The following is a 20,188-nucleotide window of genomic DNA, read 5'->3' on the forward strand; positions in this document are numbered from 1 at the left end:
TTCAGCTATCGTCTTTTTGTACTTTTCCCTGAAATTGACAATTTTTCACACAAAATGCAGTGGAAAAAATCAATTTTGCCAAAAATTGCATCAGGTTTCCTTCATTGTAAAAAAGCTTCTAAAGGAAAGGAAATGAATTTTATTTAAACTTTGCATGGTTTAATTTTCAAGATAATTAGTGATCGAAGCTTGGAATTAGGATTAAGTTACTCGTATAATGATAAGTTCAGAAAAATTGAGGTCGAATACCAGGATTGATTTTTCAAACAGCAACAAGAGCATGAGGGCGTTAAAAAGCACCGTTAATCATGAGTCAGAAAAAAGGTAAGAGAAGTGTGATAACCCAGCATGCGATATATCAAGCTAACAAAATGAATACCTCAGCTGAACTTTGGTGCAACGGTAGCATGCATTCCTGGCAATGGTTGTGGATATAGTAGTTGACAGTCTTCTTAGCACTAAATTTTTAGCAGTAAATCGAGTTAGCAATTACCACGGTTGGATGTTTCCAAAAGCAGCAAATTCAGGCTGAGGAAAAATCATTTAAAAGTGTGAGTTAAATTGGACCTCAATAATCAACACTGGACGGTTATCTTGCAAAAAGTTTCGAACATAGCCTAGAATACTAGTCCTGCAAAACGGGTAATATTCAAAAACATAATAACACAGTCAAAAAGGCATCAGATAAAACCTACACAAACAAATTAACTTGTAATTTACTAGAAAATATATGGTGCCTGTCGTTAATGAGATAAACTAACAATTGCACGAAAAGGAGAACAAAAAGTACAAAGTTAATCAGTACGTTTCTATTTTTGAGACCAATTATATTCAAAGAAATCAAATCCTTTAGCTATCAACTATTTATCAATTGTTAAAAAAATTCGATTTTACCTCAATAGCAAGCCAATCAGACTTGTCATTGTTCAGAAAAAAAACTTACGACTGCAAAAAGTTACAGACAAAAACAAAGACATCAACAGGAAAGTGAAAGAAAAGTGTCGAAGCCAAAAAAAACCACAATATGATCATTTAAAATTCATATATGTACAACTAGGCCTCCTGTTACATAATACCCATAAGACCTGATACTTCTCTAATCAAGTGACAAGATAGATTTTTTATAACAAATTAGGAAGGCACTGGGACCAGTCAATCATAAGACTTAGTCATACCACGACAAAATCAAAACCGGCCAAACAGTCATTTACAAACTCTTTACAAATTGCAGCCATTAAATTTTAACTGAAAAGAAATATATGTTCACTGGTGTTTCAGTTGAACGTCAATGGGTCTGTTATCAAAAGTACAATGTGAAAAGACATCGGAAATGTGAAAAGACAACTACGAATATCGACAAGTGTCAGTAACTCAATGTTCAAATAGAAACACGATGTTTTATAATCATAAAACACCATTTAAAACATTAAATTGATAAATAATTAATGTATGCTTTATAGGAAAGAAAAAAGGACCTGTCATTGATCAAATTGGAATTTATAAAACAGCTTGATATTTTAGAAACCAACTGAAAATAAAGTCATTAACTCAGTTCTCAGTTATCTAACGGGTAAAAACAATAAATTTAAACCCTTCCTATGTACAGGCAGCCATTCAGATATGTCACTATCTAGAATATCTCAAAAGACTACAAAATGAACGACGGAATTAATAAAAATTCAGTTATATTTTGCGTTAAATGGCGTCAAAGCCGTTCAAACTACAGTCTCTTCATTTACAATGGGACATTATTAGTGATCTCTTTTGTCAACGTCAATAACGGGAAATGTGATTTGGCATCAAGGTAATAATGTGACAGGACGACAAATAAAAAAGGAACCTCAAAAATGAGCAGAACTACTAAAATATAAATATATGAAAAGTCTTTGTTTCAAAGCCGCAAGGCAATACCTAAAACAAAAAACCAAATAAAATCAAAATGTCGAAAAACCAGTATCAGTAGAAGGAAGTTTTTATCTGTATTAGCAGAAGCTAAGCTACATTTTGATAGCAAGAAGATGCAAAAATTGCATTTCTTTAAAGTCATTCATTTTTCAAACAATTATCTCTTAAAACTTTTTTCACAATCAAAGCTCTTCGAAAAAGATTTTAGATGAATTAATAGCTTATGTAGTCAGTCAGAAATGTCGTTGCAATCACTCTTTTATAGCTCTCCAAATTAACAACGAGTACAAAAGTTCATAAATAATCTTACGCAAACACAGTGTTGCAGACATAAAAATCATGAACTCCTTACTGAATAAAAGATGTTCATTGGGCATTATTTGCATAATAAAAAATTCGTCAATAATTATACTATCGCTTGAAAGCCTTCTAGTTTGAGCTGGAAACAAAAAACAAAAAAGACAAAAACATTTTTAAGAAAAGGCACAGCCCCAAAACAAATCGAAATATTTTTGGATGGTAAGGATCCGCGATTAGACGAAAACTAGCATTGCTTTTGCTACTCATTTTTTTGATTGCGTCTGAAAGGTTAGCGATAAGTAAATTTGGCAACAATGTTTATTTATCAAAAATAAATTATTTGTTTTGAATAATTATGCTATAAAACTAGCAAAAAGCAGACATTTCTATTTCAGCACACTCTTACACAAAACAGATGTAAATGTGGGCCTTGTTGTTGTTTTACAAAAAAATATGTTTAAACAAACTTTACTCCTGTATTGAATATTTTTGACAAAGAGGGCTAAAAATCATATTTGCCTCCTTTTCTCCTTTTTTGATGAAAAACGCTGAGTGGCATAAACCTTTCCGTTTATGCCACCCAGTACGTTATGCTCCTCCCAATTACAGAACACGTGTCATTACATGTTAAATCCTTATCTAAAAATATGGCACGTGCGTGGGGGGGGGTGCAAATAATATGCACCCACTAAACTGGGGGGGGGGGGGCACAAACGGAAAAGATCCGAAAAACAAAAACTTCAGCCAAACTTTATGCCAAAAACTTGAACCAGACTGTTTAGCATCACTCTTCCGTCCTTGAAACCAATTCTTAAACCTTCTATAACTCCATGCAGTAAAACATATTTGAAAGATCTTTTTGGTTATAAATTCTACGGTGGAGGGCTTTCTAATGAAACCACTCATAACTCTGTAAGATAAAGTTATCGATCAGCCAAAATTGACTGAAGAAAAAACCCAGCTGAGCATATAGTTCTTCCCCCAGTAGGGTAGGTCAGGAACAATAAATAACCAAAAATATTTTTCCTAAAACAAAAACCTTAAATGATATTTCTTAAAACTGCTTAAAGTAATTAATGTTGCTGTTTCTATTGGGAAACATTAAATGAACGTGTTCAGATAATTTGACTAGTTTCAAGGCAAAGTGTCATTTTAAATGATTTTGGGATTAAAATCTTCTAATACGGAATTTCGTCTTGAAAAATCGAGCAAAACTTTTTGCAAGTTCTTTCAAGACAATCGTCCGAAGTTCACTTGGGATGAATCGTCGTTACGTTACGACAAAATACCACTCACAGTTTGAGAGGCTCAACGGTTATACTGTTCAATAGGTTAAAGGTGGTTGGACAGCATTGAAATTCTTATCAGCAAAAAAGGCATACTGTTTTGCTGATAAGAATTGTTTTGTCTCATTGATTTTTTATAGGAAATCTCGATTTAGGTATCCTATTTGCAGTTGAAAGATAAATTAAATCTTTACTATTTACAGAGGCCACTCTGAAAAGGGCAAAACCTTGCTGGCCAAGATTTCAGATGTTACACTCCAAGATATTCCATGCAAATTTTGTTCTCCGGCCATCGACATTAATGTCGTGGTCGATAACACGGGTCAAAAGAATTCAATCAGTTGAATTTTAAATTAAAATTGGAACTGAAAATATACCAAATTTAGCTCGATTTTATACTATTTATCTATGCGAAAATATACAGAGAAAGTTCAGATTAGACAAAAAACATTTACTTGATTGACATGTGAATAGATCCTGGTTCCGAAACCCGGAGGTGATTTTTTATTTCCATCAACATTTCATGAGAACCAAATATGGCCTAGATACAACCAAGCTCATTAGTTGGAGGGCAATTGATGTTAGAATCAGGTTTCTATGGGTGGGAGAAATTGATTCTGACATCTGATTGATAGGTCAATAAGATAATGATAGCGCCAAAACCAAACTAGAATCGAGTTTAGTTTTGTGGCCATCATCTATCGTCACAGCAGCAAAGTTTGTCAGGTAAGTTCCTCTTTTGTTTTTTGAAAATTCAAAAAAAAAGATTTTAAATTTTTTGATGTTTCTTTGAAATCATCACGTTCTCCCTCCTTTTTTAGGCAAGTTTGTGCGTTTATGTTTTTTATTTCATATTGATTTTCGTGAAGGTTCTGATGGTTCGGGTTTTTTGGTGCTATGCAGCAAATGTTGCTGCAAAATCTTTGTCTTGATGTAGATGTAAAGATCCCTCATCTGTGTGTTCTTCTGGTTGAGATATGATCCTCTCCCCTGATGGTTCAGTTTTCACATTGTCCTCATCTACTCTCGCAATTTGGTATTCGCTCATGAGCATTGTCCGAGTTGAGTCTTCAGGCTGTATAAAAGGTATGTTCAAGCCTTTTCTTATTACGAAGATTGCAGGAACTGTCTTTGTCTTTTAGTTGGCCTTGAAAAAAAAGTTTCGCACGAGTCAAAATCTGCTATTACTGGTAGTCTCACTCCGCGTCCCAATCGAAGTTCAACTGGAGTTTCGTTCCTCGTCTTTGAAGTGTTTCGATGTGTCATCGGTGCTCTTTGCAGGAATGACCCAATTGACATGTTCGGACTGGGATTCCACGCTTGGAGTGCCCGCATGACTGTCTGAACTGCTATCTCAGCTAGTCCATTAGGTCTTGGCGGGAGACAGTGATTCCGATTTATTAATTCCCAGTGACTCACACCATTGTTTAGGGTCACCACTTACAAGTTCAGGACCATTATCAGATACTAAAGTTTTTGGTATTCCGAATCTTGCAAAGATTTAATCAAGGAATATTTTAACTGTTTCTGACGTTCTTTTTCCCACGGGAAAACCTTCTATCAAGTCTGAACCCGCGTCATCAATCACCTAGACATTGCCTTGGTTCTTAAAATAACCCCAGTATATGAGGAACCGCTCGCAAACGTTGCCTTCTGGTCACGTAAATACTGTTTATCCCAGGTTAGTCCTGTTCAATTGACATTTCTTACATTTATAACAAAATATTGAACGTCTTGAGTAATGCCAGGTTATTATTGTGTCATTCTGACTGCTGCCTCAGTTGCAATCTTCCCAGGATGTGTCTCATGCGCCTTTACCAAAATGAAACGTCCTAGTTTGGGTGGAATGAAAAGAAAATCTTGTCTGAAGACGATTTGGTTGTGTATGGTCAGTGCATTCTTCTGTTGTTCGAATTTTTCTACAACTTCTGAACATTATTTTCAATTGCCGGCTTGATTCATTTCATTATGTTAAGAAGAAGTCTGATTGATCCAAGTTCAGTTTCGTTTTCTGCTTGGATCACAAAATTACTTTGAGCGAAGTAGAAAAAATTGTTTGCGAAGCAAATTCGATCGTTGTCTGATTCGCCTTTTTCAAAATCCATTCTCCTCAAAGCATCTGAATAGGGTATCAGCTCTTCTGGTTTGTATTCCAACTCATAGTGGAAACCCATTAGAGTTTTTGTCCGTCTTCCAATTCTAGCTGATGCGGTCTTCGGTCTTCTCCACGTCTGGTGCAAAAAGAGTTTTGAACGGTTTTTGGTCTGTCTGTAGGGTAAATTGTCTTCAACGAAGAAACCAATTTAATTTTGCGACCAACAAGACAATTGCCAGTGCTTGGCGCTTTATGTTTGATTAGTTTCCTTCCACTGGAGTTAATTTCTTCGAGACATATATTACTGGATGTCCATCTTGCGAAAAAAAACCCGCCAACTGCTTTATCGGAGGCTACAATAGCTAAAGTGGCTTCTTTTCTCCAACTGTATGGCTGTAACAGGTTGCTGGCACATAAATTTTTTTAGATTGTCAAAGGCTTTCTAGTTTTGCCCTATAAAAATTCACTATTTCTCATGTCATTCAATGGTAGCATTTTTGCTGCAAAATCAGGAATCATTCTTCGGTAAAAATCTGATAGCCCAACAAACAGTTCGATCTGCTTGTTGTTAGTTGATAATTTTAATTCTTTTTTTCAATAAATTTGGGATCTGTTGCTATTCCCTCATTTAATATGGAGTTTCTCAAAAAAACTATTGCTACTGACTGGTTTTGAGTTAGAATTTTTCTCATTAATAGTAAAGTTTTCCTCACGTAGTCCACTCTTGACTGCAATTTTCTGTCGATCTGCTCCTTGGTAGTTCCCTAGACCAACACATCTTCTCATCTTCTTGAAAAATCACAACATCTTTGATTTTTTTTAGTATTTATTTGATAAAATTTTGAAGGATTGACTAATATTTTTGTAATCCCGGTGGTAGTTGGCGCATCTTGAACAGTCCCTGAGATGTGTTGATTGTGCATATGTCCTTTGATTCTTCGTCAAGTTCCATTTGATAGCAGGCATCTGAGATATCAATTTTGCCAAATTATTAGGCCCCATGTAGGTTGTTGAAGGTCGTGCCCATATCTGGTATTGGGTAGTCCTCATCCATGACCTTGGCATTGAGGAGTCCCATTTCTCGGCTCTTGTTTCTCTGCCACACCACTGCAGATGCATTAGTGACTCCACGTGGCTGTACGTGTTCAAGGATTCCCTGTCGGACCATCTGAACCAGCTTCTTTGTGACCTTGTCCTGAAGAGGTAAAGGTATTATTCTGGCTTTCAAAACATTGGCTGTCATCCTGGTATCAGCTTCACATCAGTTTATAACCCTTCATAGCAGTTCAGGCAGTTCAGTGTTGAGTTGTGATGTTGTTAACACTGTGCTTATGTAGGATGTCTCTACCACGTAGTCCAATTTTTTTATCAGACTCCACAACTGCTAGTTGTTTTGTGTGTGCCTGTTTCCGTTCCACTCAACTTAACAAAGAATCGTTCAGTGTTGAGTTGTGATGTTGTTAACACTGTGCTTATGTAGGATGTCTCTACCACGTAGTCCAATTTTTTTTATCAGACTCCACAACTGCTAGTTGTTTTGTGTGTGCCTGTTTCCGTTCCACTCAACTTAACAAATCAGTGATCCCAGAAGCGTTAATTGATGATTATCATAAACTTCGAGGTTTCTGATTCTTAAAGACATTCTGAAGATTTGTTCTTTGGTATAAATCATTCCCATTCTATTTGATGGAACGGCATGCTCCGAAGAATTACTTACTTCTTTGCAAAAATTTAATCTGTTATTTGTACCTACTAGAGTTTTGTCATGGATTGCTTCTACACATTTTTAAGAAGTGTCCCACATTTTCAGAGATGTTCCTTTTTTACTTAGCGCTGGACAAATTCTACTAGAATGTGGCTCGCCTCCACGCTTAGAGCACTGTTGCTTTTATTAGCGGCAAATTTTTTCGTTTGGTTTTTGACAACTCTGTTTGAAGTTTTATCCATTTTCTTCTTTCACCGTAAAACTTTTATTAGTTGTTGAGGATTTTGCAAAAGCAATTACTTGAATTCTGAATTAAAAACACTCGGTCATTTCAGACTTTGCTGGTTTTGCTTTAACGCTCTCTAGTACTCTAAGTCTCTCAAAACAGAGATAGAGATAAGTTTTCCTTTTACCAACTCCTCTTTGGTGTTGGCCACTGTTTTGAGTTTTCGAAGTCACAATAGCGTGCTTTTTCCCTGAGACCTGCTATACCTTGCACTCTGAAACTCCGGTACACTTTGTATTACGGACAGAAATTTAGCTTTTTCTGCCGTTACTACTCTCTCTTTAGGAGTAATAACATTGTGAATCGCCGATCTGATGTCTTTGTATGGAGTGTCTATTAAATTTCTAGGGCTTCATAGACTCCTAAAATGAATAATTTTTTCTTGCCTGCACGTAATAAGAAAGAGATTGGTTACCTGTAGGCCCACTATAGTACCATCGGTGTTCATCTTGTCGTCTTTCTTTGCGCGATATTTCGCCACAAAAGACATAATCCACGCAGTAACCATTCCTGCATTCTGTAGATATAGAACTTGTCTGTCTGCTGGTGGGCTGGATTTCATTGGCGTGGTCAATAACAGGGGTCAAAAAGTTCAATAAGTTGAATTTTCAACTAAAATTGGAACTGAAAATGTACAAAATTCGTCTCGTATTTATAGTAGTTATCTATGCGAAAATATACAGCGAAAAATTAGATTAGCTAGAAAATTTTTTACTTGATTGAAATGTGAATTGATCTTGATTCCGAATCCCCGACGTGATTTCTATTTTCATCAACATTTCATGAGAATCGTACATGGCCTAGATAAAATTGATTTCATTAGTTGGAGGTCAGTGCATGTTAGAATCAGGTTTCTATCGGTGGGAGAATTTGCTTCTGACATCTGATAGGTCAACAAGATAATGAGAGCGGCAAAACTAAATCAGAATCGGGTTTAGTTTTGTGGCCATTACTTATTGACACAGCAGCGAAGCTCGTCAGGTAAGTTCTTCTTTTGTTCTTTAAAACTTTATTAAAGAAAATTTCTAAGTTTCTTGATGTTTCTTTGAAACCATCACAATTAATTTCTGTAGAGGAAAAAATTGATTTACGACAAAAGTTAGATTGAGTTAGAAGAGTGAACGCCCTCTTATGCAAAAAAACGGTGAGAGATCTTTTAGCTTGGTAATTTGAACACCGTCGTCATCTATTAAGAAAGCACTAGTCTGTTCTTTCTGCTGTTTACTATTTTACAATATTCTCGTTTCAAATGCGCTCTATCGAAATTAATATCATTAAAATGATGGCACCCACAGTCAGCTTCGAATTATTATCTCTTGTAAGAGGGTTCATCGTCTTGTAACATTCTCTTTCAAAATTTGGCGAGATCTTGCAAAATAACCATTTGTCAAAAATGCAAATTATGTGAATCAGTTTGACCATCATTATCTCTGGATGTCAAAATAGCAATCATTTACAATCAATATCGCTGCAGTTTTGGGTTTTTTCCTGTCTTCAGTATTATGTGGAATGTGAAGTAAAAAAACAATTAAAAGACTGTTCGTTTTTCCCGACATTAGAGTACATAAGCGTAAAGATATTGGAATGAAGAGTACGGAAATTCAGAAGACATAAATAATATCATCAAAAGGCAGAAAAATGTTCAGAGAATTATAAACGAGAAGTGCAATTATTTTATATTCATTGAAATTTAGTTTCCATTTTCCTTTAATTACACGCACCAATCTCTCGAGAAACTTCTGCATGAATTATACAATATTAATATTTTATAAGATAACCCGTGGGTATCGGCTGCGGAATCTACCAGCAGTCCTGTTTTCCTTTTTGCTTTCATATCTTGTGTTATGAATGTAAACAAAACCAGTTCCTAAATTTTTTCATTCCCAACCTACATCGTTATTATTAAGTTCTTTACACTATTAATCGATTTTGTCGGAAGAGGCGCTTTAATGTTTGACTTTTTTCTCTCATATTATTTATAGTAAAAAGTTTCACCATTTGTATGTTGTTTCGCCATATTCTGGAAAATGTCTCCAATACCAGAATCTGGAATAAGTTTGTTTTGCGACTCTAATTTGGGAAAGCCAAAAAGTTAAATATTCTATGAAATTATTCCTGGTACGCAAGACTAACTGCCAAAAAGCGTTAAAATTCTGGCGGATCATTGGTTAAAAGCAAAAAAAATGCACGACTCAGACTGGACAGTTTTTATAGACAGGGGGCTTAAACATTTTAACAGTCACGTCAGGATACTTTATCGATTGATTCTAGGGACTGCAACTCCCCTAAAAACACGCCTCACATGATTAGGGTTCTTCAAACGCGCTCGAAATTCAAAAAAAACGCACTTGATATAATATACAAGCAGACACAATTGAAAACAGCTTCCTTAAATGAATCTGCAATAATTTTAACAGGAGATGAACTCAATGGAAAAGAAAAAGTGAAGTAACAGCTCAGTGACTTTTATAAAAAAATAATACTGAAAATTCTAAAGACGATCAGAATTCTGCATAAGTCTAGTGCCTCTTCGACAACAAAAACACGCAAATATCCTCACGCGAAAACTACTGCAGAAAACTACCAATTGGAACGCAACAAAACAACTAATAGAGCAACGAAATAGTAGTAACAATATTAAAATAAGGCTACGTGTACTATTGAAAACATTAAGCTCACAAAAGACAAAATAAAGAAAATGAGTTACGGCTAACTACTGGCGTTGTGACAGCTTTGCTTAAGCCTCTGCTCAAACTACCATTGCAACGCTTAAGTACAAGCAGAAAAAATTCACTCAATTTGGAGCCTAGTGACACAGAACTTAAGTTGAACACAAAAACGGCGCGTTTTCCTGGCACTGTGATGAAACAGTACCAGCAGCAAAAGAAATTTTAAACTCTCAAGTCAGGGGCTGTTCTCAACAAATTAGGCAACAAATTACCGCTGTCGGCACATCGTCTTAGTCAGATGATCCCGATAAAAATCACGAAGTAACCTCTACACGTTGAACAGAGGAAAAAAATAATGCTGAACCAGTTTCTAAAAAGTCCCTAATTGTTCATAAACAAAAAACATTTAACAGAAACAAAAAACGTATAGATAGACCTGAATAAAATATGAGCACTTGTTTTGAGATTTTTGAAACCAAAAACTTGAGAACATCGCATTGGCACCAGCCAGACACCCAACAGCTACAGAGCAGTCACTATGAGATAAAACGGATTGAGGACTTTGGATTGAATTCCCGCGGAAAATTTCTGGATATGTTTGTTCCTTCCATTTGGATGCAACCTGAATAATTCATCTTCCAGAAAACAATGAGTTTGCTAAAATAGCAATTAATAGTTTTTCACGCGATCCTCTAGAATGCCACGAGTGCTTCAGTTTTTGTTTCAAAAATGAAGTTCACAAAAACATTGTTCGTTCAGACTCAGAGATAACGACCTATCTCCAGACTTCATTCACCCAAAAAACAGACCTATTCTTTGTAATCTCATATAAAAAACGAACCGTACCAGGAGGCCATTTTGGAATTCACGAGACAGTTTGAAAGACTGCAGCAGATAGTGTCAGCATTCTTGGATTCATCAGAACCCGCTTTCAGATGTCAACAGCAAGTCAGCAAGCTGAATTAAATTTGCAAAGACAACCGTCTCCTGAGGAACATAACTCTCTCAACCATCAGTAAAAACATAATTAAGATTCTGATCGGAACTGATGCAATTACAACAATTCCCAGAAATTTTACTACATGTTCAATGGGTACCCTATATGGCTATGTTGATGCTACATGGATGGAGCATGACAACCTCCCGCTGTACAAGTACTTGAATATTTGACATCGGAACTATAGTAACATGAACATTGCACTCTTCTAACAGAAAATAAATAAACTCTGTACTTTGAAGGGGACTTCCTCCAGCTGTTCTGGGACCTTTGAGGAGTAAATTGGATCCGAAGGTCTGAAAAAAGATCTTCAGAATACAAGGACGGTGTCTGTATTTGGAACGAGACCGTCAAACACTCTGGGGATATAAACTATTATAGCAAGCCATGGAAGAAAGACATCACTGTACCTAAAAAAAACCTAGCACGGCAAAAATTTCAACGGGATCTACTGCAGAAATTAACGACAATGAGGTTTGGCAAACAGAATCAAGGCTACACTGAGTTCGTCAGGGATGATCCAGAAATGACTTCTAGCCGTTATTGAAAATTTCCTGATTTGTAGCTTCCTCTCCATCAGGTGATCACCAATCAGAAGCCGGTTAAAAATCGAAGGTTGACGATTGCAACTTCAAAGTGCTAGCAAACCTAAATCAATGACTCATTGTTGACTGCTCTTGATCTTGTCTGCGGCTTGCATGGCCTTCTTCTCTGCTTCAGAAACTGCAAAGAAACGAAAACAATGTTGATGCAAATAGGAAACCAACTCGATTGTCAAGACAGACTTTGCTTTTTGTTGATTAAATACGGCACAAAAAATCAAGTACAATGGCTGCATCTCTGGGGCAAGGTATACGCCCATATGCGCAATTTTGGGCTTATCATGGCACAAAACGTAAAACAGCGGCACAAGTAACTATTCTTTGGCTCCCACCATCAAGCTTCCCACGGACAACCGAGAACTCTTGGAGGTTTTCAGAAGGTAGTCTCACTCACGTCTGTGCAACTACAATGACAGATAAACAACTACAACGTCTTCTGATTAATGTCAAGAACTTCTAAACATGGGCACGACATTAAGTCATCACGAAAACAGTTTTCAGAGCAGTACAACTGCCCAAATTAAGGTAAATTGAGTACAACTATACAAGAAAGAGGAACAGCTAGCTCAATCTATTGAAAAACACTTCACATCAGACGGACTAGACGCGAGAAATTTCCTCACTATTTCATCGCCGCAACAGTACTTCAATTAGGTTTTTTCTATTTTTACGAGGGGCACGTCTCTGAGGAGAGGAGACAAACTGATGCCCTCCTCAACACTCCTGGACATAGATGGTCTACGGAAAGTTGGCGTGGGCTAATGCAAGGCACCACTAGCATACAAAAGCGAACTTCCTTTAGTTGTTCGTAGCAAGAGGGGGATCACAGAAATCTGATTGAAAAAACACATCATGTCTGCGGGCATCATGGATTGAAACATTTTAAATCTCATCAGCAATCAGCTTTCTCATCATAGAAGTTTGGGTGCCAGCAGAAACCTGTCATTTACTGCTAAATTTGCAGACGTTGGTGAACAGAAAATGTGAGATTAAAGGCTTACTCGCCGGAGCTCAGCTTTTCCAGAAGCTTCAAAGCAGTGCCTTTTCATCAACACACCATTGATCATGTCTAATCATTTCACAATGAAGAGATAGTACAGATAGCTCAGGTGCAATATATCTGCTCGTTCTCAAGAGATTATATCATCTCGAAACGACTGAATAATTTTTTTTTTCAAGACAAGGATACCCTAACCTTGTTTCATTGAGTCAAATATTACAAAAGTGATGGTCCAATAACACATAGAAAGGAAGTTTCCAGAATGACTTTAATCCAGACAATGAAAACATCAGGCTCCAACAAGCTCAAGAGAACTTTCATTGAGTCTTCAATCCTTCCGTTGCACCACACATGGAAACTTCAACCCAGATAGCACCGAGTTGTCATCTGATTATGCTCGGGGCCATAAAACTCACATGCATGTTGGTTGCAACATCTCAGGTGAAAGGCCGATCGCACCGAATCACTTTGTACTCAGAAGACCGGTTGCTTTTCTATAGCGTATTGTGAGCGCACAGCAGTGGCTCTCGACCCAGGACATCAAACTGATAAAAGGACTGTTTGACTAATACTGTAGTCAACTGCTATATGAGTATGTTTCCGGCCCTACGATGAGGTCATAATCACATCTGTCACCTGAAGAATTGGCTCAGGATGGCATTGTATAATTGATGAGGAAGTTTACTCAACCAGTCATATGGCCTCTTGCAAGAAACCTAAAATCTGACAGTGGTTTGTACAAAATAGCCAGAAGCTTTGACATCAAGACAACTACAAGAGTGGTTCATAGACCAGCAGTCACAATGAGCCAATTTTTTCCACAATCTTTGCCCTGTGCTCCGGAGGGCCAGTTAATCTTTTTCATTGATTCCATAAACAATTAAAACTGTTACACAAAGAAGCAAAAACTCTTACCCGAAAAGTTACAAGGCAATGACTTGTTTTTAAATTATTGTTGATCAAAGCATAGATGCCAATTTAAATTTCGATTTTGCCGGGTCGTAAAGTAACCCTGTTCCTTTATATTTCATTTGCCGGACCTACAACGTGTTTACTCAGTATTTTTTCGCTTTTATTCGATTTTGTTGGAAGAAATGATTTAATGTTTGGCCTGGTTTCTCTCATTATTTATAGTAGGGATTTTCTCGTTTTTAACCATAATTTAATGCGATTGCGCTATTGTTTCACCATGTTCAATGAAATGAGCTGAACTGATGAAATGATTTTTTTGTAAACATGAGCTGTAAGAAGTGCGATGAGCCCAATAGTAGCTACTTCTTTGGCTATGCGGCTCCTTAATGGCAACCCTCTTTTGATTATATTATCATCACAGATAATCATGGTCGCATCCAAAACGAGTCGCTTAGAGCCAAAAGCGTTTCTCCTCTCATATGGACGTTTTGGTCACTCGCATCAAAGTATTGTACTAAAAGATTTGTCGCCTTTAACTCGCTTTGACTAAAACAAGCCGTGGCTCTGAGCCTGAATAACGATCCGTACTAAAATTGCGAAATCGGCTTCGATCAAGTTTTACTGCCCTCAAAACTGAAATACTCTCTTAACTTTTTCCCGAAATAGATTATTGGTACAAAAGCATAAATAGGACAATTATTTAACCTCATCTGCTGCGGAGAATCGACGACCTTGCAAGCGAAATTCATTCGGACCCAACGAGATTCACGACACTGTTCAAAATCAGCGAATCGGTTCTCCATCTCGTGCTCCAGACACAACCGTAGGAATCGTTTGAAGTGCCGCGAATAAGGGTCCAGATTCGGTGACAACATCAGATTGTATTTCTCACCCATTTGGTCGTAAGTTGGAGGGGAGCCAGCCGCGAAGAAATATACTTGAGCTGCTAAAATTTGAATTTAGATATAAATTTAATTTTCGAAAAAAACTTCAAATTGAATCTTAGTAGAGAAAATGTACCCAGCCTTAGGTTCCAGGCTAAAACCAATAAATCTGCTCAGACCCATGTGCCGTAATTTTACAGATTACTGTATTACTATAACCGTTATTCCACCATATAGCCTCACACTTCAGCCTTGCCACATTTAAGGATGCTCTAATGAGCGGTCACGTGGACCTTGAAACCTCAATCGGGGTATCGGTGTATTTGGGTACCGGTATATCGTTTATTTTTAAAAATAATTGAATTTTGAGACCAAACCAGAGATAAGTATCTTTGAATTAATGATAAAATCATAAAAGATATAAAAGAAATAATATCTAGGAATACATAACCTGCTAGCCATATCATGCTAGGTATGAAAGCATCAATGTCGTCAAAACCAGCATTTTCCAGTTTCAGCTTGCCCTTTGCAAACTCGGGCGGAATGAGAACAGGGTCAAAAGAATTGCTCTCTTTTTTCTGCTTCACAATTGACCCATCGCTCTCTGTTGCGTAACAACAGCCATAGAAGTCAGCGCACATGACCTTTAAAATTAAAATTTTTCCATTTGTGCCCCCCTAAATATTTTGCAGACATATTATTTGCAACACCCCAGCGCACGTGTCCGTGTATGTGTTCGAGTAAACTAGTACGTTATGACACGTGTTCTGTAAGTGAGGAAGCATAACGCACCGGGGAAGGGGCAAAGAGAAAAGATCCTAAAATTATTTTGTTTCTTTCCCATAAAAGTCACCGTGGAATTTTAGACCAACATTATGGTATTTTTGCGGTAATATGCGTATTGGTTCCTGATTTGTAAAATCGGGAGAACGTACAGATTAAGAACAAAATATCGCGTAGTAATGCCATAATTATTTTGCAGATAAAAATTATGAGCATTGAGCAAATAAAGGTAATAAAAAAATCTCCGAGAAAAATAAACACTACTTGTCGAAGAAAGACGCAGAAAAACTTGAAGATCTCTTTCTCAACATTTTAAGAGACAAAAACAAAACAAAAAAATTCTTCAATCAATGATGCAAAATTTCAAAACTCAAAACCTTGACCAATGCGAGTCAGTTTAGAACCTAATAAACTTTCATTTTTGGCCAAGAATTTTAACCAACGCTTTCTTCAAAAACTGGGCCCAGCCTCATCACCCAACCTTCACATAACCAAATGAACAGCTAGCAAACGGTCGCTTCGTTTTCACTGCATTACGTAATAAAAATGCAATTGCACTCTTAACTATGGCCCTGTATGAGAACATAAACTCCATTGATCTCACGTCACAAAATCTGCATTCATTATTTCTGGGTTTCATGCAAGAAATTAATTATCACACGGAACAAAACAACCAACTGCGTAGAGGAAATGATCAACTAAGGACCGGAAAGGAGGAATTTGCAAAGAAATTACTAAATTGGGACGTTATTCATCTTTCATGAGTTTGAATTTTCATGGGGTAGAGAACTGTGGTGAGTACCCGTTACATAAAAATGTAGAATTATTCACGTCAGTACAATATCCAAATGATACTCATGATATTGTCGCCTGCCATTACCTTCCTGGGAAAGGTAAAAGAAAATCCACAATTGTTAAATATTTATAGAACCATCAGCCAGATTCGGTATTGTATAATCGAAACACGTTTTTTGATCCGGTTTATTGGGCAAAAACTCTCATAAACCATCGTCTAGCGGAAAGTGATAGGGACTTGTACAACTATTGCGGGAAAAAAATTTCTCACAACAACAAACAAAAAACCAAGTACGAATTAGGTTCCCAGAAAACGATACAACTTGTTATACAGTTGACAGTCGACATCAAGCTGATTTACTCGTGGAAACCAATGTTAATACAGAAACAGAATGGGGTACGGAAACACTGGAGACGTTCGCGATGTAACCTTATGTAAAAAAGAAAACATCATCGAAAAGAAGCCGGCGGGTGGTATTTCAATCACCTCAAGAAGGTTTTCGAAGGCATTGTGGTACAAAACAAATTGACAAGCTTAACAAATTAAGCTGTTTGAAAGAAAAAAGTATTCAATTTTGCAAAAAGTCCAACTGTTTCGGTTTGAAACATTCAGTCTTGGAGATTCCATCATGCTGATCTAGTAGTTTTCTTTGAAACATTAGAACAAAAACCTGATATTATTGCTTTAACTGAGATATGTTTAAAAGATAGTGAACAACTTGATGACTATGATCTACTAGGTTACCTGAAAACAGTGTCAAAACTGAGAAAAAACGCTAAGAGATGACCAGGAGGAGTAGCCTTTTACATTAGAGATAGTCTTCAATATACAATAAAGGACACAAAAACAGAAATTGAATGCTTGATATCCCAAGTTAAATACGATTATGAATGTTTGCATAATTTTTGTGTTACTTTTAGACCTCCGTTTCCAAATTTATCGGATTTTCAACAAAATCTGGGAGGGGTTTTACATTTATTAAAACTTTCAAAAGAGGAAATCTTGGTAATTTCAAAATAAATATTTTGAAGAGAGAAATAACTACAAAAGAGTATGAGAGTCTTTTAAAATCATTTGATTTCCTGGTACAATATTCATTGCATTCAAGGGTAACTAAAAATTCAAAGACATGAATTGATCATTTTATTTCAGCTTCTGAACTTACCGTATCAAGCTTAAACATTATCATCAGCACTCATGCAAAATTTGACAACAGTCAAAACAGACAAAGCGCTGAATTTTTATTTTGTATTTGTCAAAAGTATCAAAAAAATCCTGAGAACTTGAATGCTAGTGATTATATAAGTTCAATGATCGAGAAAATCACTGAATCTTTGAACAAACTTCCGCAGGAAAAGGCTTTCAAAACAACTGATACTCCAAAATCTGCAAGCTGGATTACAAATGAAATCGAAAACGTTATTATAAAGAGAGAAAAATTGTCGCAAAAAGAGATAGCAGGGACTACTAATGAAAAACAAACTAGATATTTTCGAATAAGGAACAAGGTAACTAACTTGATAAGAAATAAAAAATAGGCGACAATATCAAAAAACAACGCAAGAGTTCAAAATCAAAAATGATTCCTAGTACAAAAAACTCGCAAAGGAAAGACAACGCCATTGATTTAACAAATGTTGATGAAATAAATGATTACTTTGTCTCAATAGGTCCAAAATCGTCTGAAAAATTTATTAAAAGAAAAACCGGCATTAATATCGGCAGTAATGAAAAAAAAGCTGATACTTCATCAAACAAATGAGCCAGAGGTTACAAAAATCTTGAGGGAACTGAAAAACAAGAAAAGTGCTCGTAATGATAGACTCTCAAACAAAAATTCGAAATGTTGTTCTCCCACTATTGAATGTCATCTTGCAAGAGCCATTAATTATTTATGCTCGAGCGTTTTTTCCAGATTTTTTGAATATAGCCAAAGTATTAACCGTATATAAAAAGAGGAAAAGACTGATCCTGGAAATTACAGACCTATCAGTTTACTGAGTACAATAGGCAAATATCTGGAGAAGATCTTACTGAAGGGAATGATGACATTTATTGTAAAAACAATTTGCTAGCGAACAATCACTTTAGTTTTAGATCTAAAATGTCATGTGTGCATGAAGTTACAAACGTAACCGCCATTGCTAACAAATCAACAGGGCAAGCTAGTCTTTTTGATTTAGACAGAGCTTTCGATTAAATAGATCATGATTATGTAGTTACTAGAACTAGAAGGATATGGATTCTGAGGTCCAACTTTAGATCAATTAAAGAGTTATCTAACAGACTGCACCCAGTTTGTAAGTGCAGGACCAAAAAAACGACAGAAAAACGAATCGTTTGTGGCGTACCACAGGGCTCTGTTCTGGGTTCTTTTTTGTTCATTTTGTATCAACGATCACACGGCAGTTTGTAATGAAAAATCCTAGTAATGTTTGCAGATTTTACTAAAGTTGCAAGCGCCAGTAGTGACTTTAATTAGCCTCTACAAATGGATTTTGAAAAAGTTTCCAACTGATTATATACTAAAACATTAACAATTAGATATGACAAATATGAAGCTATAAATTTCACGAAACCCACAACAAAATGAAACTCAAGGATAAGAATCTAGATTACAATACATCTTGTAAGTCTTTAGGAAATCACAATGATAAAAATTTAAACATTCCCTGATCACGTTGATTTTCTTATTAAAAAACTTAACAAATTTTGCGGACTAATGTATCAAGTACGATTTTTTATCCAAGAAAATGTCTTCTAATATTTTAAAATCCTTTTTTCCAAATCGATTATAATTTATGGTCTTTTAGTCTATGGAAACACGAGCAAAAAGAATTTAGAAAAATTTGATTGGGTCCAACAAAAATTCATTCAAGCAAATTTTTTTGGAGGAAAATATGAATTCTTTGGTCTTGCGATAATTGATAAAAAGATGCCTGCTGTTTACAAACATTACGTGATTGATTTTCTTCAACAAATTTTTCAAAAAATTATTGTCTGAATCTACGCTAGAATTGATAATGCCGCAAAGTCTAGCAGTCACTAAAAACAGACAAGATGGAGTTCAAGATGCCTATTTCCCCCACCTATTTCAAAAAAAACGACAAAAAACAAAGAGTCATTAGCTAACTTGTAAAAAAAATTATATAATTGGCTAATACATAAAAATTTATTAACGGAAAATATTCAAAGCTTCAGTATCAACAAATGAAAGCACACATATCAAAATAAAGGGAGCTTTACATTAAAGATAATAGGGATCTTTTTACCCTGTATTACTAAATTTAAATTCGCTTCAGCAAGATGACATTGATTTTTTTGAGTTTTTTACTTTTTTGCTTATATGGGCACGGACTTGAAGAGCAATTATGGTCATTTTGTGTCCGAATTGGATTGTTATTGGATATTGATGCTAAAAATGTTCTCCAAAACCCTCCAATTGAATGAACTAATTCATTTTAAATTGCCTCCTTATAATAAACAGGATAATTTAACTTAGGGCTAGCCGCGGCAGAGGGATGCAGATCAAATGTTGCTCAACGGTTCAAATTTTTATAACAAAACCAGAATTCATCTAAGTTATAGACAGATTTCAAATCAGTTTGTCTTGAAACCCTTAGTTTCACGTATTGTCGTTGTCTTCTAACACGCAAACATGGGAAAAATACTTCATAATTTTGAACTAAAAAATTCAAAAAAATGCTGGCATTCACAGTACTTATATATGCAAATTGTACAGAGAAGATTTACATTGGCCTAAGATATTTCAGACGATTGAATGCAAAAAGATTTTAAATCCAAAACTCAGACTCAAATTTCTTTAAAGTTTGGTTTCATCAGAACCTTATATGGCCCTGGTTCAATCCAGGTCGTCAGTTGGAAATCAGTGAAAGACCGCATGAGATCTCCATTGTTGGGAGAACTTAACTTCTGACATCTGACTGATAGGTCAATAAGATAATGAT

General features: G+C 36.0%; 1 protein-coding gene across 1 annotated transcript in view; it reads right to left on the reverse strand.

Annotated features, from left to right (window-relative positions):
- LOC142338092 (uncharacterized) overlaps positions 1 to 20,188 on the reverse strand; it is a 57,690-nt gene that overhangs the window by 3,657 nt on the left and 33,845 nt on the right. Inside the window, exons 4-6 of the mRNA XM_075387723.1 lie at positions 15,093 to 15,285; positions 14,463 to 14,703; positions 7 to 28 (exon numbers count right to left, since the gene is read on the reverse strand). Coding sequence (XP_075243838.1) covers positions 7 to 28; positions 14,463 to 14,703; positions 15,093 to 15,285 — 456 coding nt within the window. The remainder of the gene's footprint in view (positions 1 to 6; positions 29 to 14,462; positions 14,704 to 15,092; positions 15,286 to 20,188) is intronic.

The sequence above is a fragment of the Convolutriloba macropyga genome, chromosome 4, assembly GCF_964194025.1.
Source record: "Convolutriloba macropyga chromosome 4, txConMacr16.3, whole genome shotgun sequence".
Taxonomy (NCBI): domain Eukaryota; kingdom Metazoa; phylum Xenacoelomorpha; order Acoela; family Convolutidae; genus Convolutriloba; species Convolutriloba macropyga.